Genomic DNA, 26,862 nt, shown 5'->3' on the forward strand with positions numbered 1-26,862 from the left:
AACTTAATGCCGTGTCTCAGTGTCATGTCATCTTATGAAATAGTGGGATCAAGATTTTCATTATCATCTCATTATAAATAAGTGCAAATAAATAAAAAAGTAATGGTCCTAAAAATATGCTTTATTTTCTGAATAAAATAGTTAATATTAATATAATATTGAATTAAAATGAATATTTCTCCTATAATATATATTATGGTTTTAAGGTCAAATTTAACCAAAACACTTAAATGTAAGAATCACCCTGTTATTATAAAAGATGAATCAGTGTTACGTTGTGTTAAATGTAAGCAGTTTATGCTAGTATTATGCTAAGTCCATATTTATTTAACAATTAGGACATGATTGCTGACTGTCAAACAATTATTGTACTAAAAAGCACAACTTCACGCTTGAAATATAAGAAAAACCTTTTCCTTTTATTTGGTTTTTAAACTGTATACAAGATGAAACTGAGTTTCTCAAATATAATGAACACAACTGAGAAATGAGCCAGAGATTACAAAAATGACAAGAGGGTAGACATGACAAAAGATCACAGACAGCTGGATAGGGCACATCAGGACTTTACACCTAAGTCAAGTGTTTAGATAAGGGACCACAAATAAGAGAATAAAACAGACATCCCAACAAAATGTAGTGGTTGCTGCCCTGAGGGCTTATTGAAGGGTAATTCTTCCTTTAGAACACTTTGTCAGCATCAACTTTTTCCTGTCGATTTCATTTTAATGGAAAACACAATATAAAACACTACCACAACATCATGAATTTGATTAAAAGAAATAGGCTACTACTGATAATAGACTGACATTATTGTTCAAGGATGGACTATGAACACAAAACGTTAGGGTATTTAAGTCTACTATATAATTTCGAAAGGCAACCTATAGAAAACATGTCAAGTTATACAGGATTGGCAACTATCAAATAAAATCGTTATTAAAGAGAAAATAACCGTAGCTTGAACATTATCGCCAATTCAAATTGGGAAAAGGACTCTGAAATTGGTGCTTTACTATCTGACTGATCACATTTAAACAAAATAAATTTAGTAAGTTGCTTCAGAAGATTCTGTGTAAGGTCAGTAAACATCAGGCACATAAATCAATTTTGAGATCTAAAACCATGCAGCTCTTGGAAGATAGGAAACAGGTCTACTTCTGCCACATTCATTTCATTACAGAGCCCCACCACCAGATGTGAACTATTCATATTCCTGTAAATTGTCTGACAGTTTATCAAATTTATTCAAACCAAACCAATAAAATCAACAATCCATTACAAACTATTGAGGCAACATGCTAAACTTTAAAAAGACTGCACAGAGTTTATCGTTCTGTTGAAAGGGAAATATGGCCAGCTTCTCTCATATCTATTTTTAAACATTAGGTATGTTGGCAAAGTAGAGAGCCAGAATAAGACCATCAAGTACAAGACAATGAGGACTGCTAAAGGAAAACCAAAGGATGAAAAAGGCTCATATGTTGACTGCCGCCACCCCTACAAAGTTGATTTAGAGTCTAAGTGGGCACAGTGATCTTTCTTGCAAGCAGCACCAATAAGGCAAGCTCCACGCTGCCTTGAGCCTGTTCCAGTGCCTCAGCAGCCTCACGAGCAGAGAACCCTGATGCCTGGATCCTCTGAATGTGCTCTAATGGAAACTGTCCCATCGAGGCCTGTGAAGCAAGTTGGTCGGAGTCTCCAAGGAAAAGAGTATCTGCCGCAGTCGCTTGAGTTTGAGGAGATGGCCCTTGACTGGAATTGGTTGATATGCCAGCTGCAACAGAAAGGGGGCACTGCTGAGACAGGTCAGCTGATATGTCAATGCCTGAGGGGTTTTCGTCCGCAATGTCCTGCACTTGCTGGCCCTCAGGGAGCTCAAGATCTCCCTGGGAAGAAGCGGTCACCAGCCCAGAACCTTCCTCAATAACAACATCACAATTTCTTTCAGCTGCACAAGGGTGCTGAATCGTTTGTTCCACTTGGGGATCTACCAGAGTAGAAGCTTGGTTCTCTGTGTGCCTTGGATTGCTCGGTACGTCTAGAGTATCCCTCACTGATTGAGAAGTAAATTCAGCTTTGGCAACACTTCCCTCCTTGTCCTTTGTTGTGGCAGTATTTGAGGATGTGTCAATGGTTGGGTTCAGAGTGGCTCGGTTTCTTGCAGCATGATCCTGGTCCACCTCATCAACAAACTGTCTTGATGTTGTAGCATTAGGGTCAGTCAGAGGATTCATTCCAGAAACTGTTGGCCAACTGCTGGACATCAGAAGATTATGGAGCTCCTTAAGTGCTTGAGCCAAGGAAGGGATGTTATCTAACTCCGGCTGGTCTCTTTCACAGGGTATTACATTCTTTTCAGTGTCTGAATTGACAGAAGTAGTGGCTGGCTCAGCAGGACAGGGTTCAAGGCTCAAATCTGGAACAGGCATGCATTGTGGTTGGGCCCTTGAAACATCTTCAATCACACTACCTTGGTCTCTCTGGAACTGATCAGGAAAGTCATGGCCAGTTTCTAGTTTTGCATTGGAAGAAACATCCATGTCCACTTCCTGATCCAGTGTTAGAGTCTGAGAGCCTGGGTTAAAAAGAATAAAGGGAGATTCTGCTGCTACAGTCCCAGAGGAACTGATATTCTTCCCCAAAACCGTGTCCATCGGACTGCCGGAATCTCCTGAAATTATGTCACCAGTCACTTTATTGTCCTCGGGCACAGTACTAGAGAATGGTTCCTGAGAGGGAAGAGTTCTTGGGATAAGAGCATCTGCATCCGTCTGTAAGCAAGATGACGTTGAATCGGCCAGTCCTTGGGACTGAGATCTGAAGGTGTCATCAGAGGGATCTGGAGAGGGTTCACCAACTTTTAATGGTTGAAGTGGAGAGGATTCAATCAATGTGGGAACTTCAATTGGGGACTCTCCCTGGTTTATAGAGGCTGGGGCAGATTTGGAACGATCTAGGGTGAGACTGTGGGGATGACTTGAGGTTGACGATGTTGTGGGTTGGTTGAGAGGTTTAAATGGCAGGGATTGTGGTGAGGTAGTTTTTCCATCTTCAATATCTGAGAGAGAAACAGTAACTGATGAACTTGAAAGTCTACATATAGGTGATATAAAACCATGCAATTCAGCAAACACTGCAAACCATGCAAAATAGTTAGCATCATAGACAGGCATGGACATTTCTTTCAAGAAATTACTTACAAAATGAAGGCCGTTCCAGTGTGTACCAATGTATATATTGTGTCTAATATTTACTGGGTCAAATATTGTAATAGGCTAATGAAATATTCCCTTTGTGACTGTAGTACCTGGTAGGTAGAGCCCTCTCCAGCTGTCTGTCCATATGACATCAGTTCTGTCCTGCTCATAGTTAGGGCACACAAACGCCACACATTTCATGCAATAAGAGGCAAACAATTAGCAAAAACACATCCAGAGAAAAGGAGAGAAAAGAGGCATGCTCCTATCAATCACATAAGCTACACAAGGTGGTGTTCAACTCACATTATTTAAGGGTAATCTGTATAAACATGAACTTCATCAACATGAACTATATGAACATGAATTACAGTATTTGCAGGTATAAACAGCAGATTTTTAATGTTATCTAGTGACAATGTTAAAACTGAAGAGTAAATTCTGAAGAGCCAATGTCCTAACATGTTTTAAGTCATGTTTCCTCAGAATTCCGCAATATTGCGAAATTCAATTTAAAAATAAACACTAAAACTTTGTCTCATATGATCCTTAAGAAATCATTCTGATTTGATGATAAACAAACATTTTTATTATCATCAATATTAAAAACAGTTGTTATTTTTGTGGAAAATGATACTTTCTTCAGAATTCTTAGATGAATAGAAAGTTCAACAGAACAGCTTGAATTTAATTCAAATGTCACTTTCAATTAATTGTCCTTGCTCAATCAAAAACTATTGATTTCTTTATAAAAAAAAATGAACACCACCTTGTGAACTGGGTGAGTGGTTCTGTATTGCAACCAAGATAAACAAACTATACAAAAATTGTTTTGTTAAATTCTTTTGAACCCTCCACAAGGACATCCCTTTTAATTCTACGATAAATCCCTGATGACTATTCATTCCTTGTGTTAAAATCTTGTGAAATGAAATTTAATATGGAGATTAAAAAGGTTTCCTAGTCAAAAATTGGACATGAACTCAAGCCATATTTACCACTGGGACATTTTGATACCCAAGTTCCCGAGCTGGGCGGGTCATAAACTTTAAAAATGGTGGGGGGAGAACATTTTCTGCTGTGACAGGTATTCTTTATTATTTTTTTCCACAACTACATCACCTTATCTTGTTGTTAAAGTAGTGCATATTTACATGTATGAATTCTCATTTGAAGCTTATCGTGTGTCTTATACACAGCGAGAAATTTCAGAATCTAGATAGTGCTGTCAATGTTTATATGTTTGTTAATGAATGGGAGGCTGAATATTATTTTGGCTTTAATAAGACTTTCCAAATAAACAGGCAAGAATAAACCTGCCGTCCTCCATGATTCCTGTTCTTTCCGACAACAAGCTCGTAATCACGATTAGTGGTCGACCGATATGGGTTTTTTGATGGCCGATGCCGATATCTTAGAGAGCAGGGTGGCCGATATAAAGCCGACATTTAAATATTATATATCTATTATATATATATATATATTTATTTATATATATAAATATATATATATATATATATATATATATACACACATATTTTATATATATATATATATATATATATTAGGGGTGGTTAATCTGTCTGATTTCCCGATTCGATTCGATTACGATTATTGAAGTCCCGATTCGATTACAGTCAATTTTCGATTATTAACGATTCTCGATTATTGATTTTTCCATTTCACAACAGTAAACGAAAATACACTACAAAGTGATTGCAGTATTAAAAAAAGTCAGCTGCTGAATTACTTAACTCTTTTATTGAGTAACAACAACTCAAAGCACTTTCTGTGTCGTGTAGTTATAACTTAAGAATTATTTGTATGTAGCTTATGTTCTGTAGAACACAGAAATGAATACATCACATTGTTTTGTGACTCATCAAGTTGAACTAAACAATAACAAATAAATGAAAGGCTTATTTCCTTTAGGAAGTAGATCAGAACCAACATACTGTAGAAATTGGACAATTTTCTTCTAGAAAGACAAGGTGTTGCAGTTGTTCAGGTGGAGGAAGACTGTAGGTTGCAGTCGAAACATATCAAGGTAAAGAAAAGGTTTTCTCTCCACCTGAACACCTTTCTAGAAGAAAATTGTCCAATTTAATCATTAAGAAGACAAAATGAACATTTTTGAACAACTTACTGTAACTTCAGTAACACCTATAGGCCTGTCATGATAACAAATCTTGCTGGGCGATAAATTGTCCAAGAAATTATTGCGATAAACGATAATATTGATAATAAAGTCGTTCTGAGACCATTTTCTTCTAAAATAATGATAATGGCATAATAATGAAGGTACACCTTTTCAAAGATCAATAAACTTTTATTTCTAAAGACTATTTAAATGAACAAAACAACCAAAAACAATAAAAGCAATCGACTCTGTCTCTGTTAACAAAAAATGCACTTACCAATGTGTGATTTCTGTTCACACTGAGAATCATATCATGTACTGTGTGAGCATGCGTATCAGGTGAGTATGTGCGCTAGTTTGTGTGTGTGTGTGTGTGTGCTCGCGTCTCATATGAGTATGTGCATGGAGAGTTTGTGTGTGTTCCGTCTCATTGAGTTTGTGCGCGAGTTTGTGTCTCCCTCTCATTGAGTTTGTGCGCGAGTTTGTGTGTGTGTGTGCTCGCGTCAGTATGTGCGTGGAGAGTTTATGTGCGCGCGCGTCTCATATGAGTGTGTGCGCGCATGTCTCATATGTGCGTGGAGAGTTTGTGTGTGCCACGCTTGTCTCATATGAGTAGGCTATGTGCGTGGAGAGTTTGTATGTGCGCGCATCTCGTGTGTGTAGAGTTTGCGTGTATGTGCGTGAGCGACTTTAGGTGTGTCGTTGTGCATTTCATATGTATTTGTTTGAGCATTCAGCAGTATACATGTATGTTTGACTACTTAATATATGTGTATGCAAGTGTTTCATATATGTGTGCGTGAATCAAGTTTGATATAAGCCCTAAACGGCGCCTCATATGAGGGTAAGAGAGCGCGCGCGAGAGAGAGAGGAACGAGCGAGAGGTAGTGCTTGCGCTACGGCGCTCTGCAATCAAATACGATTGTAAATAGGCTCAAACAGGCTTTCACACACCTGCTCTAACTCGCTCTGGCTGGTTACACCATAGACAGTGCGTTACACGCGCTTGCTAACTGGAACTGGGCCTAAAATTTTTTACAAAATAAAATAATGCAAATTTTTTTTAAATAAAAAAAAAATCAATTTTTGAAGATTTAATAATCGATTCATACTCGTCCATAACATATTCGCGATTAATCAATAATCAATTTTTTTCACCACCCCTAATATATATATATATACACATACACTCACACACACTTTATATATTTATATAAATCAATATTTAATAAATTTGATAAATTTAATACATATTTAAAAATCTTTAAAATAAACATGCTTAGGCCCTATACTAGATGGCAACTTCTTGAATCTGCAATCCTATTACAGAATGTTTCAAGTAATTGTTTAAAAATATATGAATATGTGAATAAAAAGGAAGTAAACACTGTAACAGGGCACTCAGTAATCTGGTAATTAATCAGTAATCACTGATAATCATATTTTTTCAAATAAAGATTTTCTTTTTACTTTGACTTTTGACAAGGTAACGCTAGTTTTACATACAGCACACAGTGAAAACGACATGAATATGACACAGTGGGCCACTGGATATAGCACAGCATATTTAAAAAGAAGGATTTAAAGTGTTTCGATTGCATCTCCTGTGAAGCTGATCTTCTGATCGCATTTACTCGCTTCGCACGGACCGTCACTTGCAGGAACACGTTTATGCAGGCTACAAACGCACACTTCACAAGATATCACAGCTGGATTCGATTAAATCTGCAAGGTTTGTGAAATTAAATGTTAGTAGATATTCAGAGATTTGTTTAAATTATGTAGATGCGCATTTGCTGAATGTTGACGGTAAATGAGAATTTATTTTAGGCTGATTGTTTGCCTTTTCGGTTATAAATAATATAAAAGCAAACGTATTACTTTTTCGCATACCATTTACTTTCTTTGACCAGTTCTGTAGCCACCGGTTCTGTCTAACAAAATATTAGATCTGACTGACAGAGATCGTAAACTAATGAAGACGGAGAATGTGAGTGAGCGCTGTGTTCTCTTCTCAGGTGCTGGTGTTCTCAGCGCCGCCCGTCAAAATGAAAGTCGGTAGCGCCGTCAAAATAAAAGTCCCGCTACCAACACATCGGCCAATCAGAAAAACTGATCGGCCGATGCCGATATTTTTAAAAAGCCAAATATCGGCCGTGGCGATATATCGGTCGACCACTAATCACGATTTGAGAAGTAGGACATTTCTGATATCATGTGAAGGCAGCATAAATCTAGCTTTTATTCTATTAGCCATGCAATCTCTTGGTCTACATATCATGCATCTCACCGCTGTCCTGCACAGATCTTTGTATTGCCTCTGCCAGTTCTCGATCTGCAATCTCCTCAGGCCGGGTATCCTCTCGTCCCTCTGGTCCATATGCCAGCCGGGCACACTCAGGCAGCTCTGCCTCAGGTAGAAAACGTGTCTCTGTACCCGTCGTCCCAATCAGGAGAACATTTTTCTTCAGATCTATGGAGCACTGGATGAGAGAAAATCAAGTTATAAGAAATAGAACAGCGCTAAGTAGAAGAGAACAGGCATTGCAAGCTCAAGAACTTCAAGTAATGAAAACAAAAACTTCTACTAGTGATCTACTCTAAAACAGAACATAAAATTATATTTAATATTAATATCATTTTTTACATAATATTATAGAAAGAAAAAAATTAGCTAACAAGCTATATTCGTAAGATTAAGTTAGATATAAAATAGTTTCCCGAGTACACAGACTGACAATAGCATGCAGACAAAGTAACCTCACTTGCTAAACTCTATGTGATTATGGAAAATCCTCATGTAAGATTCAGTCTATTAAAGCATCATTAATGGCAAGTTAAAAACATTCCATTACGGGAAATAGATCACTTTATTGACTATGAACCAAAGTTCCCAAGCAGACCTGGTGTCTCTTCAGCATGTCAAGGCCTAGCAGCATATCCATGGGCTGATCTTCCAAAATAGAGAAAGAGCAAGGCAGGAAATCTCCTTCGATCTGCACCTGGGCTGGGTGTAAAATATATTTTTTGTATATTATAATAAGATTTAAGAGAAAGTGTTGGAGGATATGCATATTGCATATTAAAGGAGCAGGTCTAAATAAATGCCATACTTAAATGAACTCGGCCAATAATTTTTTGAGTGCCAACCCCTTTGGCAATGCCTGCCCAGCGTCTGTCCACTAGACGCATGATATTACATCGCTCTGCACATGCTTGGCTCATAATCGTCATCTGAGCTCCTAAAGGATGATTATAAAAGATTAGTACATTATATAAAGAAACCTCAAGTATTAAAAGGATTCCAAAACAAGTATATAAATGAAGCGTATGACTGAAAATAGGATGCTAAATTAAGTAAAAACTATTTAAATTGATGATGTTTAGTAAGACATAAATTTAAGCAAAATATAACAATGCATTCAACAATATCCTATTTAGAAGATTCCTTAAAATACAATTGACTACCTGAGTCAACAAAGGCCTTTACTGGGTGTCCATTGACTTTGCAGTTGATGTACAGCATGACCACCTGGCCAAAACTCTCAGGTGCTTCTTCCATTGCAATAGTCATATTCTCCTCAATGTTGTGCTGTCTGGAAATGTAAAATAATGTCATGCATTCTTTTATTAAATTTTTTTTATGATCCATGTGCCATAGACCATGTTTTTGCTGTGCATATAATCTCACCCCTTATTTGTTACCTGATTTCTTCCTCAATCTTGGCCTGAGCATCCAAGTCAAAAGGATCTGCAGTCAACAGTTTGATTCTCTCTTGCTCTCTCCGTGCTCGATCCTGCTGCTGCTCCAATAGCACCTTGGTGAAGCGCTCTGAAAAAGGGAAGAAAAATGATTATGTCACTCTGGGAAAAAACATTCCATTTTCCACATAGATGCATTTAGTCCCATCATCTTTATTTACCAAGGTCTCCACTCAGTAGAGCCTCAGCAAGTGGAGGGTTTCGCTCTTTCAGCAATGAAAGCTCATGTGGATTTGCCAGCAACATGTCACGTAGCAAGGCGGGGTTGTCCAATCCCTGGGGCGAAAGGGCTGAGCCAGAGCCTGAGCCAGATCCTGCACCTGAGCCTGATCCTGGAGTGGTGGCTTGGGGCGGCCGTGACTGGGGGGCACTGGGGCGCTGGGCATGGTGCTGTCTGTTTTGGCCTGAGGACGTCCCAGGAACAGCAATGGAACTGAAATCGATGCGAGGCAGACCTAAAACATTAAGATTAATTATGATTAATGCCATGATAAACTCACATTAAGCCATTTTAAAGCAGATCTAGTTATGCTGGTTTACCTGGAACTGTGGGTTGTTGTCCTAGTAACCTATCTGCTTGTCTTAACACTAGCACATCTCCATCCTTCAGCCCATAGTTCCCTAGGGCTCGGGTGGGATCTTGTAACGGCTGCTCTGCGTATGAGATCTGGAGAGCAAAGGTTGCGTGATTTTATTCAATATGTTAAAACAGCACATCCTATTTTTGTCAAACCTATTAAATCCCTTTACATTTCAAAATGATTCTTAAAAATACCAAACTCACAGAAATAAATGCCTTAGTTTTTAAAGTTGTTTGTTTAATAAACGGCTTACAGTTTCAGTTCATGGACCATTTAATGGGAGAACAGGCAAAGTTTCTCTTTCAATTTTCAAATCGAAAGATTTATGTGCTACCCCATGTTACCCAACACACCCATGTCAAATAAAGACTCGTTCGAGTTGTGTTTTAACAGCACACAATTCCGTGTATTATGGTTTCCTGACAGGATTCACCTACCAAAGAAAATACGTTGCCTTGAGCTTTGCTAAATGCTCGTCATTAGCGCAACTATGACAAGTTAATCTTTCCAGATTTGTTTTTTTTCTGGAAGTGTTGACATAGGCTCAGTATGCTATTAATAGCATGGACCTATGGCACTAATTTGTTTAGTCAGGTCGCTTAGCATGGAAGCTAACTAACTGTTGCAACACTTTTGGAAGATGTTTACCTGAATCTCCCCGGCTGGTATTCCTGATTCAAGTTCGCAAAGAGCCAAAAAATCCCTGAGTTCAAGCTCCGGGGACACTTCCAGGGCGAAAGTGGTTTCCGAGCGGTCTCTCGGTGCACAAAACACGGTGAGCAGCATTGCGCTCGGGGTCAAACCCGGTTACTGCTTCTCTCTCGCTGTCAGAAACTGCCGTTATTTCGGGGTTTTGCAACAGGAAACGTGACGACGTCTGTCCTGTTAAAACGTTGTGTAAAATCTGGTTGTGAAAAAGTTAAGCATATGGAGAAACATCTGAACAAGCCAACACTATTCGCTCATAAAGAATTCGTTCACTTCCTTTTCACAGCTCGTTCCCAGCTCTAGCCACTGCCGTAAACCGATTACGTGTGTCGTAGCTTACTGAGACAGGAAGTCAGAAACAGCATAACTTACATCAAAACAATGCATTTTGATATGATAAATTAATAGAATATTTGAATGAATGAATAAAATTAATTCAATTTATCAATTTAAATAAATTAATAACATTAATTAAAGCGAATAACTGAATATAAAGTAAAAATAAATAAAAGACATGTTTAAGTAATTATTGTACACAGATAATAGTTTGTCCAATGTCCTCAGACTTTATATTATACTTTATACTTTATAAAGTAATTTATATTACTTTATATTATACTTTATATTTATATTAGTGTTACATGCATGCATATTTATTTAGATTTTTTTTTATTTCGAGATCAAAATTTGTATGTACTTTTTATGTGTTATTAGTACAGTTGCTTAAACGAATACATTAATATCCCTACAAAATATTATAGTAAGCAGTAAGCACGTGACAACACCAAACCCCGTACCGTAGAGGGCGATGCACAACTTAATTGGATATAGATCATAGTATTTACAGCAGTTTTAATTAATTTTAGATAATTAAATTAACAGTTTTTATAATTATGAGGATTGACAGTCAAATATAAAGTTAAGGGTACTTTAAGGATAAAACTGCAACACTGACATACTGCTGTAGATCTAGATCACTAGTCTAAAAGGAAAATTGGCCACGTGCGACTCTTTGTAAAAAAGATCATATATATTTTTCCACTAATCTTCACAAAAATTATTACACATTTTTTTTGTTCTTATGTTTTTATAACATTACTAAAGCTGAGATACAAAAAAACTAAATATTACTGTAAATATAAATCACAATCCAAGTCAGTTTATTCACCATCAAAATGTTTATTAGACCCTGTTAAGTCATCCTAAGACAGAGTCATGTACTGAATTTGATCATGTGGTCTCTTAATGAGTAGATCTTATAAAAACACCTTAAATGCAACAATATACACACTAAAATACACAAACAGATGACAATATCAGAGCTAAGATAGCTATGTTTCTGTACCAGATATACAAATTTCCTAATTAAAACACAATACATTCATTTAACACTTACAAAGCACATATTCAACATAACATGTTCTGGTCAATCCTTTGTGCAAACAATTAATACACACTCACAGAACAGACACAGATCATTGCAGAAATTCACAATGTAATTATGAATGTAGCATGCACATATTGATTTAAACCATACTTGTACATAATCTCTGACCTATTTTGTTTTAGAACACTTCTTTAAATTGCTCTTCTCCCAAACCAAACAAAACACTCCCTGCATTCAACCGTCAACTTTGTACTAACCCAAGTTATTTTTAGACATCCTAAATTTGTAAGGACAAGTTAAAAATTGCATTTAGATTGGGAATGAGATTGAAGTGTATATTAGGTTATAAAAGGCTGCATTAGAAGCTCATTGACAGCCTGTCTTGTCTTACAAGGTTTGAGTTCTGATCTTTTAAAGGAAGAGTTGGAGAGTGCTCAAGGTTGGTTTTGTTAGAGCAATAAACTGGCACAATATATACTATGATCAAACGAACATAACAGTTTTTTTTTTCTTTTTGACCGCATTATAAATGGGTCACTTTTGTAAAAGATGCTCCATTTTTGGATTAATGAATGAGAAGCCAGCAAAAGCGCTCTGGTCCATGGAATCGATCAGGCCTTTCTCGCAGTGTGAGAGACGAGGTTTCTCACTCAAAAACTCCCGGTCGAAGTTACTGCAGTCATTTGGAGCTTTCTGCAATTAGACAAGACCAGAAAAAAATTTGGAAAACACAGAGAGTCAAAAAAGAAGAGAAACAGATGTGGGAGGAAAAACATACCACTTTTGGTTTGAAGGGAGGCTCAACTTCTTTACTTTCTAGAGCAAGCCAGTTGACAGTCTTGAAAAATTGGTGGCCTCGTATATTACCCACAATCCCTAAACGGCGTGATGGGTCACGGTCAAACAGCTGTGTGCAGGTGTAACAAAAAAGATAGTTTAATTGCAGAAATTTGATTTGTATTGTTTTTAATTTAGTATATGTATGTACATGTATACCCTTTCTAGCATCTCTCTAGTATCCACTGTGATCCAGCGGGGATAATGAGGTGTGTCCATTCGGATCGATTCAAACAGCTCGTCCTCATCGTCACCGTGGAATGGAGATTGACCAATCAACATCTCATACACGAGCACGCCAAATGACCACCAGTCTACTGAGAATGAGTACTGCTGACCCAGCAGAATCTGTGATTTAACACACACAAACACATCAAGTCAGGACCAGGCCATTGTTGGTCTGAGAGTGAACCAACATCAAAGTGCATTTTATACCTCAGGAGCGATATAATCTGGAGTTCCACAAAAGGTTGTGGCCCGATTGTCCCCAAACACGTTTTCCTTACACATTCCAAAATCAGCTATTTTTATGTGACCGTCTCCATCTAACATCACATTATCCAGCTTGAGATCCCTGACAAAAGGTAAAAAATATCACTGAAAACAGTCCAGTGAATTGTTTCAGAGGTGAAATGGGGAGGTAATATGTAATTAATACATCAACACAGTGGTGTAATTTTGTCTGTACCTGTAAATAATGCCTTTGGAATGGAGAAACTGCAGGCCACACACTATTTCAGCTGCATAGAACCTGGTAAGAGACATGATATCAATACAATAACATGCTCACTAAATCAAGGGCTCACCAATATTTTTATATTATAGAAACTATTGTTATTTTGTATGCATATATGCATGACATACGTGGTTCTGTACAGATCAAAACGCCCCTTTTCCTGTATATGAAACATCAGGTCTCCTCCATTCAAATACTCCATTACAAAGAATAAGTGCTCCTGTTAGAGATAAACAAATGAAAATAAACTATTTATAGCTCACAATTAATTATTTGTGCATGACATTGCACATTAACTTATTGTTTGGTACTGTCACTTAAAGATTTAGACATCCTGCAGACCTAGAGTAACATTGGTTAGGTTGAAAATTGGGATTGGGTGACATCCTTAGATTTTGTTTTATGTGGTATAGATGGCTTTTACAGCCACTTTCTTGGAAAATCTGATGAAACGATTATTGGTCAGTCCTTCTTTATTGAGTTTAAGACCAATGTGTAGTTGTATTTAACTTTGAAACTACATTCATGTTGTCTTAACGTAAAGATTTTAGGTGCCTGACTATAGATTAAAAAAAATCTATAGAAAAAGGGAGGCATCCAAATAATATAATGTCTCGTAAAAATGCCCTAATTTTAAGGAGAAAATTGAATTTAAAACAAAAAATGAATTGGAATTTTATTAAAAAATGTAATTTAACTGGAATTTTGAAATGTGAAAAACTTCAAATGATGATAATGTACTAATTGTGACAGGCATAATTGCATACATTTCAAGTGTTTGTGTAACTAATTTGTGTTTGTTTTGTTTTTTTATTGGTAAATGTATGTTTGGTGTACCTTGCTCTGAAAAGTGGAGTAGAGGTGAGTAAGAAACGGATTGTCCCAGGCGAGAGCCAGCACTCGTTTTTCTACCATTGTGCACTCCACATCATCATCCATCAACACCACATCCTTCTTCAGTGCCTTCACCGCAAACCATTCACCAGAGCCCTTTAGCTCAGCCAAAAGCACCTGACAACAGAAAGATGATGAACATGGGTTTGTGTGAGTGGCCTTGAGCATGACTGTATGTAGCAGCTACCAAAAACTTAGAAAAGGCAAAAGGCTAAGTCAGGGAGCTTCCCACATAATCCTGTGCCCCTCCACCATGATCACATGACATAAGCAAAACGCATTACCTTCTTTATGTCTTAAGATTCTACACTGTATATGAATGTGTGTGGGAAAGAGAGTTTGTGTGTTACCTTGCCAAAGCTTCCCTTGCCCAGAACTTTATGGAAAATGAAATGCTCAGCAGTGATACGTGTTTGGTGGGTGAATCGAGAGGGGGGGCGAGGACTCAAACCCTCCCATAGACGACCATAAGGAGCCCCATCTGTAACATAGCTGTTCTGATAAACTGAAATCATAATTTTTATTGTTATAATTACCACCATTTAAATCAAGCATTCTCACCATTGACATCAGTTCCTGGACTTTTGTTAAAATCCTGGTAAACGGCAACATCCTGTGAGTTGCTCTGTGAGTTGCTTTCAGGTCGCTTGGTGGATTTCTATGACAACACAAATATACACATAACTTTATTTCAGTACTCTAATGCTGTTATTTTTATATTAAGGGCCTCTTAACAAGGGCTTGAGCAAACATTGATATATACAATTGAGACTTGAGTAAGAGCCTCTGCCAGTAGTTTCTGGTTGATGCCACACAAATTAGCCACTTTAGTCTGGCACTTATGATGGACATTCATGGAACAATCTGAAAAAGAAGAGACAATTGCAAACATATAATCAGAGTCCAAAATTAAGACTAGCCAAACACCAAATAACAAAAATAAACCACAATGTAAGACACCAAAATATGTTGCAAGTTAAATAAATCAAAAAGGGAATTATTATATTAATTATATTATTATTTTCATAGTTTTATGGTCATACAAATTGCCAGTAAATCAGCAGGTTTGGAAATTTAATTTAGGGGGCCTTATAATAATACATTTACTGTTCACATAGTACACTCACCCTCGCATTTGAGGCCCTGTTTGACAAGACCCCACAGCAGACTGCCGCAATGGTCACAAAAGGTGGGACTCATGTAGTTGTTGTTCTTAAAGCGATGTGGCATATCAATCTTAAAACGCTCCTTCTGAAACTGTAAACACAAACTTAAAATAACCCTCTTAATTTCATCACCATAAAATAAAAAATAAAATAACGCAACACAGCACATACCATGGTGTCTCGACTATTGGTTGCAGTGCCTGTGCACCTTCCAATAATTTTATCAATACACTTCTTGTGAATGGCAGCATTGCATTCTGGTGGAAAAAAAACATTTTTTTTTTTTGTGGGTTCAGGAACCAAGACAGGTTTTCCGAGGCCCTGTGTGTTTACAGTGTTCCTTAATTCTGGATAAAACAATTAAATGTTGAAAAAAGGGAAGCAATCCAATCAAGTATTTCCCCTTTTAGCGTACATTCTTACTGAAGCATGTCCGTGGACATAGTATGTGGGCAAGTATTTAGATAATGGGGGAAAAAAACAGCAAAATATACTCACGTCTGCACTTGTAACCTTGCTTGTTGAGACCCCTGGGCAGTAAAAGACAAAATTATAAGAATGTCTGAATTATACATTTCTAATGTTTTATAATTGAACATTCAGGACTGACCAAACAAAATCTCTACAGACAGAGCAGAAGGTGGGCTGTCTGAAGAAGGTGGCGATGAACTCATGGTTTTTGATGAAGTGAATCTTCGCCTGTTTAATAGCTCCACGACGACGAGTGAGAGTCGGTGCCTCGTCTTCTGTCACTACCGACTGATGACTCTCTGAGAGTGAAAGAGAAAAAACGAAACAGGATGGAAGCAGAATCAAACTGAAGGGATGAAAATGTATTACAGGCCGCAAACTTTTGCACCATACTGCACATAATTTTGCACATCCCTACACATCATTACAAACAAATAGAAAATCTGTAGTGGAACACTTTGTATTCTAAAAACACTAAAACACAATATAAGAGGACCAATGGACAGAATGTTTGAAGAAGACAGAGTAATGCAGGGAAGATCTGTTGTGACATGTTCAGCAGATACATTCCTTTGCAGAGAACTTTAAAAGAAGTCCAAATGGATTCACAGACACCCATACACATGTGATCAGGTAAGCATGACCCCTCCTAAATCTAACGGCAATAGGTTCGATTAAAGCAGGGCTGCGTTTAAGCCAAATTTTTTGTGCCCTTCCCTCGCTAACTTCTATCCATCTCGTTCACTGGGATATATGTCATTGCTTATACAACACGAGTGCCAACTACTGGCTAAACCCTTGAAATATACAGTATTTAAACAGAACACCCCAAGCACTTGATCACTTGGAATCTGCTATGGAGCTGATTTATTATTTACATTTTTTTTCCCTTATGAATTTGTTTGAGCCACCATTCTATAGGCCTGTATGTATTCTTGGGCTGTTAAAAAAAAAAAAAAAAAAAAAAAAATAGTAATAATATTATCATTTCCGTTTGTGTATTTTTAAAATATTTTATATTTAACATAATATTAATATATTCATGTGTAATATTTGTTTATATATATATTATATATATATATATATATATATATATATATATACACACACACACATAAAAAAAATATATAGTATATATAAACAAATATTAAATATGAATATATTAATTTTATATTAAATATAAAATATTTTAAAAATACACAAACGGAAATTATAACAATACAATAAACTATAACTGTGTTTTAAAGTCATCTTAAGGTAGCTACAAGTATTAAATGCTGTTAAATGTCTAAATTACTCCAATATCTAACACTAGAGTTGTGTGGGGTGGGAGTAAATTAAGCGTAACCTGCTGTGACCTCACAATCGTGTTGCATTTTGGTCTATGGATCTGCCTGAAGTGGGGTGGTGATGGCGCAGTGGATAAGACACATGCCTTTGGTGTGAGAGACCCGGGTTCAAATCCACTGTGAGACACCAATGTGTCCCTGAGCAAGACACTTAACCCCTAGTTGCTCCAGAGGCGTGCGACCTCTGAAATATAGCAATTGTAAGTCGCTTTGGATAAAAGCGTCAGCTAAATGAATAAATGTTAATGTAAATGTAAGTGGACATGTTGAGTAGACGCGCTCCCTCAGTCAAAATCAAGGGGTCGAGGGTCTGTCCAAATATATATATTTATATATTATATTTCCTTGTTTCCTTGCCCACTTGAATGGCGGCGGGGATTCCCCCAAGGGGAAGTGCATAGGGAAGTTCGCAAATGTATGTCTAAAAGTGGACTTAAACGTAGCCCAAGGCTTTAAATGAATCTACATTGAAAAGGAGCTCAAGGGTGGCATTGAGGTGAAACGCCCGTGTCCCATTACTGACCCGTAACTCAGGGTGGATGTATTAAACTGCTTGAGCATAATATGAATAGCTCCCTTTAAATCTAGCCATTTTCATAAAAATGGCATTTCTATGAGAGCAGCAATCCAGTCTCAAGTTAATTATGATTTCCATTACACGAGAGTAGATGTTAAAACTTCATGCTGATTTGTACTCGGCTTTCGCCAAGATAATCACCAACTAAGACGTAGCTTTACAGTAACCTATGCTTCTCCATCCATTTACGCTTCTTTCCATCTAGTGACGTGAATCTTCTGTCTGGTGTTAATACAGTGTATTGTGCGTCAGCACACACAACGGCTGCAACCACAGTGCGGTCCCCCATAACAACCCTCTGGATTGAGCGGAGTAGGGAACATCTCTAGGGTCTTCAAGTGGGCACCTTCCGTCCTCAGTGTTTCGTCGACTAGCCCACGACACCTCAAGAGGGCTCGACAGTGACTCTGGCGTCCCAGAGTCACCCCCCTCCGTCCCCCACTCAACTCAGCCCAGCTTACTGACCTCTACTTCCCTCTTGCTGCTGAGACCTAACCACAATCTCACAATCTCTCCGCAACCCAACCATACGCGCCAACCCGTTTGACTAAGGCTGTCGAGCCCCACTGGTGCGTTAATATGCAGTTTCAGTGGCAACGGTTCCGTATGGCATACCACCTACCGCAAAACACAATATCTGCCCAACCACCCTACATTCACGCAATATACACAGGAACGTAATGACTGTAAATACTATACAACCTATACAAATAAACCAACAGTTGCTGTTCTTTTAATTATTATTTGGAAATGCAATTCATATTGTATTAAGTTTGTTGTCAAATGATAAGATGCAGTCAGTATATGCACTATTAAATCACTGGAAGAGAGAAGAGAGATTGAGAGCTTATTTGAGAGAGAGCATGCCTTACCTGTATCTAAATCCTCCAAAAAGAACGTTGCAGACATCATAACTTTCCCTGAAGGCTGCAAATCAACCTGAAAATAAAGCGAGACTTTATAACATTACCTGTGAAAATGCAAACATTGACACAACACTACAATAAATATACATAACCACATACCCAAAATTCTGCACGTCCATTTGCCTTCTTGCATCTTTCTGCCAACACAGACACACCCACAGTAACATCTGCTAAAGGTTCTTCTGCAGTTCTCATGAGTAGTATTTGTATGACACGTCCCTCATAAATATGTGCATCAAAACTGGATCGCCAAGCGGGATACATGGTGGGCTTCTTCTGGATCAATGTTTTTCCTCGTTCTTAAAAGGAAAAGGGGATATTTTTGTGATCCATAAACCATTGGAAAATGTTTGGAATGAAATACTATTATACTTCACAGTATACTGCAAACTATTTTTAAAAAGGTGTGTGAAGCAGTATGCAAAAGGCAGAAATAAACATTTTTGTTCATACTGTGGTATTACTTCATTACGTTGCATGTTAATTTTTAAAAAGTAGCTTTTTTTTGTAATAAGTACAAAATATTTTTTTGCTAGTTTTGAAAATCAACCAGAAAAATTATATTAAACATTGCAAGTGATATTGCTTTCGGTCACATGGAAATAAAGGTCAAGTCAGGGTTCATTGCATTGTGGGAAACAATAGTTTGCGCATTGTTCTCCATTCTAAACTACTCATTTGGCAGAATGAAATAGGCAATTCAGTTCTATGCAGATGGAGGATTTACATGTTGTTCCATGTACACAGAGTATACTTCAAAAACAGAACAAGAAGCATGGCAATATGCCATTCCAAACATAGCAATGCACTTGAAACCCCCATTACACACACACGCATGCACACATTTACTCACCAGTGCTGAGAGCTTCCTTCATTTTGATGGCACAGAATGGTGCCTCAGCCATTGGCGGGAATGTGCCAAGATCATAGGCATTAAACGCAATTCTCAGGAAAGGGGCCATGGCAACCCCTCAGGCACAGCCTAAAAAAAGACACAGACAACCAAAATTCTTATGATTTTAATAAGAAAGAAATACATCAGCATTACTGCATATAGGAATACAGAAATGAAAACAAAAATATTACTTCATTATCAATTTAGAACTTTTATCATTATGTTGTAATTATATTAAGTCATAAACAGGGGGCTATACATTGTTTATGCTAGCACATGTGCCTACAGAGGAAATTGTTTAGTCTCCTTATTAGAGATCTTGTTAATTTCTCTGTTCAATCATTAAATGTAATAGTAGCTCTATTGTTCTCTTAGTTTCATAATACTTTGTTATGTTACTTAAGTTTTGTTATCAATTCGCATCAAAAATATATAGTCATCCACCCTCTTTCTGACCTTTAGCATTAAGCAGGCCATTTTTTCTGCTGCGCCTTTAAGGCTTCTAAGTAAACGAGATTGAGTGCTTTGCTGTATTTTCTCAAGAGCAGTGGATTTGCTACCGCTCTGTTGGTCTCTTTTTGGTTCAGAAAACAATCCATGCTGAAATCATCAGACTGACATGATGACAGTGACCATGAAATAGAAACAAACTTGAACTGCAGTTCCAAACACTGGGATTCTTTAGAAGGATATGCAGAGTGACAGGTGATACACTTCCAGAGTTTAGGAGTAAAAGTATCCTACTTCCTTCTTATTACCTCACTGTGAATGGGTGGACCAAGTACCAAATAGACTTGGACGGGGAAATGCAGGCATTCATCAGAAGGTGTCAGAATGTCAGAAGGTGTTTTAGGAATAAAGATGAAGTTAAGTAGATAAACATTTATTCTCTGAGAGTCTGATATACTGTGTGTATCAAAGTCTATTTCAAAATGTTTAAATTTCATTTGATTTGAAACATTGAGTATTTGTCTGTGTGTAAAACTGTGGTTAACCTAAAATGTCATTGGTCCAAATTGGTCCTACTAAAGTTTGTGAGATTTTAAAAATCCAATCCCAATAAATATGATTAAATAAAAATATTTATTAGCAAATTAAATCTTTTTGCTAAGGTTTCTTAGTTTAATTTCATAAGACAGGACCATGTAGAGAAAGGGCTCCTGGTAATCTGTAACACGGTTATCCCTTGAATCCTCAATTGTCTATGTCTATTACATTATCTTGCTTTATTGTGCATCAAACCATTTGGAACATGACCCAGATGAGGTTTATAGGTTATGGTAATAACTGAGACTAAAATTGATTGGTTGTATAATGTCAGGACTCCACCCACTTCTATCGAAAGCCAATGACATGAGTCAGGCTGCGACTGCAACATAGAAGCTTTATAACAAACTTGCCGGTTGTTTACTGGACTTTAGACCATATTACTACAGAGTGTGTAAGAATTAGAAAGACAGGGAGACAGAAATGTTATCAGTCAACACACCCATATGCACACAAACACACATTTCTGCTTTAGTTCAATTATGAAGCATACGTGTTGAAACATGTCAGAAACCAGCACAGAAATGTTCAAACAAGTTGCAGCATCTCAATATAAAAAACCTTAATCTGCACTTGTGTGTGTGCTAGCGAATCAGTTGTGTGGAAGCCTGTGTCGATAACATAAGCTAGCAGTACAAAGTCACAGTACAAAATCAATTCTGAAACAATCCGACATGTCAGTCTCTCCAATTCACACACACACATAATGAATCCTGTCAATGCCTGATTCTTCAGCTAAAAGACGAGAAGAGCCAGAGCAACAAGTCTGTGCTCCCGTGTAAGCATAAGTGTGAAAATGAGAACGATATAGAAAAGGAGAGAGATAGTGAGGGTGGGATGATGGGTATGCAAATATGGTTAACAGGCTCCATGTGCTTTTCTGAAAATAATTTATACGTAACAGAGTCAAAATAAGTATTTAGAGAGTGTTTGTACTCTCAAACCTTATGACAAGACACAACAGGAGCTGAAACAATTGTAAGGGTGTTAGAAGTGTGTGCAAGGCTTTGTTAGGTATGCATCACTAGTACTATTGCAACAAACTACTAATCCTATAAGTATTAAACATAAAGGGATAGTCCACCTAGAAAAAAAATCCTGTCATCATTTACTCACAAGAAATTAGTCTAGCCTACCCGTAATATGAAACTTGGGTCATACCATTAGAGCCGGGCCCATATTATCGGCCGATATTAGGTATTTTCCAAACTATCGGTACCGGCATTTATAATGGCCGATAAATAAATATATTTAAAAATGCGGGGTGCGGTGGTGACACGTTCATATAACATGTAAGGCTGGCGCTGCCAATAAAGCACCTAAAAGCTGTCACAAAGAACTGGCAAAAGCAATGATTATGAATAGAGCTGCACGATTATCACAAAAATCATAATTGCCGATCATTCCCTTGAAATTGTAATTGCGATTTATTAATTACGATTATCACAATTTACAGTGAATATATATAGGCGTATTATAATACATGTTTACACAAAAATTGTTAACACACACACAAGTACTGTCCCCCTTTACTTAACATACACATACATTGTAGGAATGACTAGTAAAGACTACTAATAGATAAACATTAGGACTATGCTTAAGGAATTAAATAGCAGTCGCAAACTAGTTTTTGTTAATACAATGTTGATATGAGCCAACATAGTCATTTAAAAATATAAAATTAACACAAATTGAAAATAAAGTGGCATTTTGGGGTTATGGAAACGACAGTTACCATGGTGAATACACAATACTAACAAGAACTGTTAATGAAACAGCTCCTGGTGAATAGAATGAAAATCATACCTGCATGCAAATCCTTCTCAGCTAACACGTGATTTATTGGTATTTTACTTTTATTTCGTGACTTACTAATTTACATTGTAACGACGTTGCTTGTAGTTTCTTTTGCACTTTATACAGTGAAGCGATACACAGCGCGCGCCACCGCATTTGCGCGTGCAATTGAAGAGTGCGCGCTAGGGGCACAGTATAACGGGACAGGACAGTAAAGTATGTTTTTCTGAGGGGAAAGTCTTTTTATTTCAGCGTACACTTACGTCACTGCCTGGTATGTCATATTGTGCTGGGTTTTCTGAAGTATTCGTGATTCGCGTCTCATAACATAATTATGCTCTAAACACACACACGCAGAGTGGATTTTCTTTTGTAATCGCAGCTTTGAACAATTACGTAATCGTGGCATCCGGAATCGTAATCGCAATTAGAAATTCGATTAATTGTGCAGCCCTAATTATGAATACGTCAAATATAACAAGGAGACATTTCATTGTTTACTAATAAACAAGTGTTTTCTGTCAGTGTCGGCTGCAAAGATGAAGTTGACGATGCTGACTCGTGATCTTCGCAGTAGTGAATGCGCCAGAGAGAAATGCACATTTTATACGGATTACATAAGCAGACAGCAGTCTGTTTTCTTTCGTTTTGAATTGTTCTGTTTAAAAGTAGACATTTCAATATAGATATATTTTTCAGGTCTGTGAGGCAAGTAGGCTACCTTAGACGCTGAGTTTCGGTTCATTTATGAGACTCCAGTTCACGCACCGGCGCCTCTGTGTGATTAACTGCTGTCTGCTATATTTACTTCTTATTTATTAAATCCAGGCAATTGGTTGATGAAACATTGATTAAAATTAAGATACAATTAATACAAAACAAAATTCACTTTAAAAGAAAGGCTTTGTGCTTTCTTTTGTTATTGTGTTTTTGTTCAAAGGACTTTAAGTTTCATATCTTAAGTTTGTATTTTTATACATTTTATTTATCAGAACTTTAATATATTTTGATGTTCCTCTGTTCTGTTATGACAAAACAAAGAAGTTTATTTTTAAACTGCATTGCATTATTTTAATGAGGCTGAGGACTGATAAATAACTACAAATAACTAATGTTAGGGAAATCTGTTTATGTTTTGTAACGCTTTTCTGGATAAAATATATATATATATATATATATATATAATTATTTACTTTTTTAATCCAGAAAAGCGTTACAAAACATAAACAGATTTCCCTAACATTAGTTATTTATGAGTCCTCAGTATATATATATATATACACACACACACACACACACACACACACACACGCCGATATATTGGAATATCGGACTTTTAAATCACCAAATATTTGTATCGGTATCGGCCTTAAAGATCCTTTATCGGTCGGGCTCCACATACCATTAAAATTTCCAGAGCAGTTGAATTAAAATATGCTATAAAAACCGCACTCAGTCAGGACGTGCATTTATTGCATGGACGAAGAACACAATGTGTTTAAAATACATACACAGTTCAGTTGAATCAATGATAACATTTGGCCTCTTTGATGCTGTTAATCTGAATGCATGAAGGAAACAGTTTGCTGAAAACATACTCAACAACAACAACACTGAAATAGGAGTGCACAGTTTATCTGACAAAAGTTGTCTTCATTACTAATAATGATAGGTAAAGGTATATTTATATATTAGGGGTGTAACGGTACATTTATTCGCCCCCAAATTGTCATGGTCTGGTGCATACAGTCAGATGACAAATACAGTCACAGACGATCCACACTTCAATCCAGAAGGGGGCGTGTGCAGTAATGCAATGCTGTTTGCAAACCACCACAACAGGGAAAAAAAAGAGCAGAAGAAGAGACAATGTATGCACCAAACCAAAACAAGGGTGTTTCTCAATACCAAGTACACAAAGTTGGGACTTGCGAAGTTCGACTCCCGAGAACGGGAGGACGCAAGTTCAGTGATTCTGAAAATGGTATAGCAGCGTTCTTGATAAAGTCACTTGCTCTGGCTATTCCAGTTATCTGTGTGTATATTTACAATAAAAGTAAATATGTACATGACCCTGCCTCTTTTTGTTAACAACTTTTTGTTAAATGTCAGTTTTAATGATCAATATCCATTATAAAAGTATAAGAAGCTATACAATAAGAAATAAAGACAAGTAAAAAATTCAGTAAAACATACAAAGAATAGGCTATGCTTAACTACCTCAGGGGGGACTAAATGCCGCTAGGTGGATCAAACTATAATTCGCATTATTTTCTGTTCAAAATAAATAAAAAGAAACCTAGCATTGGGGATTTGTTGCTTTCTCCTGTTGTACCGAACCATGACCCCAAACCGAGGTAACGTTACGTAACGAACTGTGACTTCTATGTACTGGTACATCCCTAATACATTTAAATATATATGTATTTGTGTGTTAAACCCCCTCCCCCTTCCCCTCCCAAAGGCCATTGTGTAATTCATACCCTGCCAGTAAACCACCCAGAACACCGTGGTACCCATGCTGAAATCAGAAGACCTTAGCAACTGCATAGCCGAAATCTTGTTGCACATAAAGTAAAGCATAACGAAACCTCTTCACACTGTGTCTATCTTTCACAGACCATCTGATGAAATGATCAATGTATTACCAAATTCACTGTAACTAGTTGATTTAAAGTGCATGAAATACATAATATAAGAATGTACTTCACATATCTTTCTTGCTGTTTCTCTCAAGGCATTTCTGGGGTCTTTATGTTAATTTAGTTAACATCGATGTCAACAGGAGCAGCAGGTTTCATCACTTAGCCTATGTCCACAGTCATACACACACCATTTAATATACAGGACAGGAAGGAACTATCGACACCCATGAACAGAATGAAAGAGTAGTATGATGTAAACTGTTTAACCACAGCAGGATGTGTTTCTCCACTGCAAACAGTTATCACTTCATCACATGCAAGTGTAGGGATCCACAGTTAATATTAAAGGAAATATAACAGAGGTGAAATCTATCCACAAATCACCCACAAAACACCTCCCATTAACAGTAAAAACCATTAACTAAAAACATAAGAACCATTTCAAATTCCACAATGCCCCAACACACACACTTAGTCATCTCAACAGGAACCACGCTCCATCTGTTTTGTATATTAGATCAATAATCATTGATATTTTGAAGAGGAGCGTGTCAGTGGCATTTTAGACCCCTCAATGTCATCAATTGGGGCTATTTATGGACTAAGTATAATAAATGTGACAATTCACTAAAAATAAAATATAATAATATGTAACTAACAGTTTTGTGTAACATACTATCTAATGCCAGTAGTCTACATCACAGGCGCGTGCAGCATCTTTGGATATCAACAGCTCGGAACTCGCCTGTAATACACAATTAAAATGCTCTCTAGGTCCGGTTACTAGGTTGAGACACAACCTCTATTGCCTTTTCAACTACGTTGAGTTGTTGTATAGCAACACAAAGTGCGGAGGAAGAAAACGATTCTGTCAAGGTCCAGTAGACAGCAGCATACATGACAGTGTCATGTGAAACTGCGGTTTGAACTGCGCCCTTTTCATTTCATTCTAATAGCTTACATATAAGTTTAAGTTTTTTTGAGAAACATAATGCCATAAAAACATTGAGCAGGAGAGGGATTGAGGTCTGATGTATCTGCAAAACACAAAGACTGTCTCTGCGCGCGGCGCTCGAATCAGTTCAGCGCATCAGTCGGGAGAAAAACAGCGAAGAAAATGAGTCAAACACTCTAAAATTAAACATTACAAAAGTTGTGACACGACCGAGCAACATTCGATCAAAAAACCCAAGAAGTGATGTGTAACTTCTTACCTTTCCTGTGGAAGAAACTGACTTTTCTCTGAGGCGCCTGCTTTCTTCGATGATTGAGTCGTTTCGTTTGAGGAAGTACAAATCGCTCGTGGAGTTCTGAGTAAAGTGGGGCGGAGTGACGTCGCACAGGTGCTCTCTTTCTTCGCACGATCCCTCTTCTTGCTCACGCGTGCTCTCTCAGATGCCTGTATAATAAACCATTGCACTGAACAGAGAGCACAGGTGCGTTTGTAGAGTCTGTATCAGTACGGCCAGTGTGTATGTGAGTGACCTCTTTGCGAAGGGCTCATGCGGAGGCACTGGCGGTGTACCTCTAGATGCCCCACTATTGATTTAATGCGTATGGCAAGCCATTTAAACATTTATTCTTTTTCGTTTTTAGCAGGGCCCCCCAAGCCATCATTGACACTGACAATATTTGATTTTCTTCATCCTGTTGCTGTTCTTAAATTATGCACTGTTTTTAAATTTTTAGGATGGTCTGCTTCTGCTTTCTAACAGCCATCCTCAATGTCAAAATGATTAAG

The 26,862-nt window shown here is 37.4% G+C and overlaps 2 protein-coding genes across 4 annotated transcripts; both read right to left on the reverse strand.

The window, feature by feature from the left end:
- Window positions 1-398: 398 nt before the first annotated feature.
- On the reverse strand, window positions 399-10,732 carry ddi2 (DNA-damage inducible protein 2). Of its 3 annotated transcripts, XM_077198261.1 has the most exons (10): window positions 10,332-10,732; window positions 9,643-9,769; window positions 9,264-9,557; window positions 9,046-9,172; window positions 8,809-8,936; window positions 8,454-8,582; window positions 8,244-8,347; window positions 7,631-7,823; window positions 3,311-3,362; window positions 399-3,061 (listed from the first exon to the last, which is right to left on the reverse strand). In XM_077198261.1, exons 1-9 carry the CDS (start codon window positions 10,467-10,469, stop codon window positions 3,352-3,354), a joined length of 1,251 nt encoding a protein of 416 aa, XP_077054376.1. In that variant the 5' UTR covers window positions 10,470-10,732; the 3' UTR covers window positions 399-3,061; window positions 3,311-3,351. The 3 variants fall into 3 exon arrangements, 2 of the variants coding, with proteins under 2 accessions (XP_077054376.1, XP_077054377.1); XR_013192973.1 differs by lacking the exons at window positions 399-3,061; window positions 3,311-3,362 and adding an exon at window positions 4,433-4,574 and having other exon boundaries at window positions 7,535-7,823; window positions 10,332-10,721; XM_077198262.1 differs by lacking the exons at window positions 399-3,061; window positions 3,311-3,362 and having other exon boundaries at window positions 8,244-8,342; window positions 10,332-10,704.
- An 818-nt stretch (window positions 10,733-11,550) lies between these two features.
- Window positions 11,551-26,618, reverse strand: prkcda (protein kinase C, delta a). Its single transcript, XM_077198260.1, has 18 exons — window positions 26,336-26,618; window positions 19,588-19,716; window positions 18,834-19,033; window positions 18,681-18,747; window positions 16,022-16,181; window positions 15,910-15,941; window positions 15,583-15,668; window positions 15,373-15,502; window positions 15,009-15,109; window positions 14,807-14,903; window positions 14,596-14,726; window positions 14,189-14,362; window positions 13,480-13,571; window positions 13,304-13,366; window positions 13,051-13,189; window positions 12,775-12,963; window positions 12,557-12,685; window positions 11,551-12,471 (listed from the first exon to the last, which is right to left on the reverse strand). The coding sequence occupies exons 2-18, from the start codon at window positions 19,694-19,696 to the stop codon at window positions 12,313-12,315; spliced, it is 2,058 nt and encodes a 685-aa protein (XP_077054375.1). The 5' UTR covers window positions 19,697-19,716; window positions 26,336-26,618; the 3' UTR covers window positions 11,551-12,312.
- Between the last annotated feature and the right edge of the window lie 244 nt (window positions 26,619-26,862).

The sequence above is a fragment of the Siphateles boraxobius genome, unplaced genomic scaffold (assembly GCF_051911475.1).
Source record: "Siphateles boraxobius isolate OS27281-9 unplaced genomic scaffold, OSU_SipBor_1 41, whole genome shotgun sequence".
Classification (NCBI taxonomy): Eukaryota; Metazoa; Chordata; class Actinopteri; order Cypriniformes; family Leuciscidae; genus Siphateles; species Siphateles boraxobius.

Coding starts and splice junctions, on each gene's coding strand:
- ddi2 (XM_077198261.1), bottom strand. CDS start 10,469: ATGCTGCTCACCGTGTTTTGTGCACCGAGAGACCGCTCGGAAACCACT. Junction 8,583..8,808: donor AAAGGCCTTTGTTGACTCAG/GTAGTCAATTGT, acceptor ATCATCCTTTAG/GAGCTCAGATGACGATTATG. Junction 8,348..8,453: donor TATTGGCCGAGTTCATTTAA/GTATGGCATTTA, acceptor TTTTACACCCAG/CCCAGGTGCAGATCGAAGGA.
- prkcda (XM_077198260.1), bottom strand. CDS start 19,696: ATGGCCCCTTTCCTGAGAATTGCGTTTAATGCCTATGATCTTGGCACA. Junction 18,748..18,833: donor ATGGACGTGCAGAATTTTGG/GTATGTGGTTAT, acceptor CTTTATTTTCAG/GTTGATTTGCAGCCTTCAGG. Junction 14,363..14,595: donor GCAAGGGAAGCTTTGGCAAG/GTAACACACAAA, acceptor TTCTGTTGTCAG/GTGCTTTTGGCTGAGCTAAA.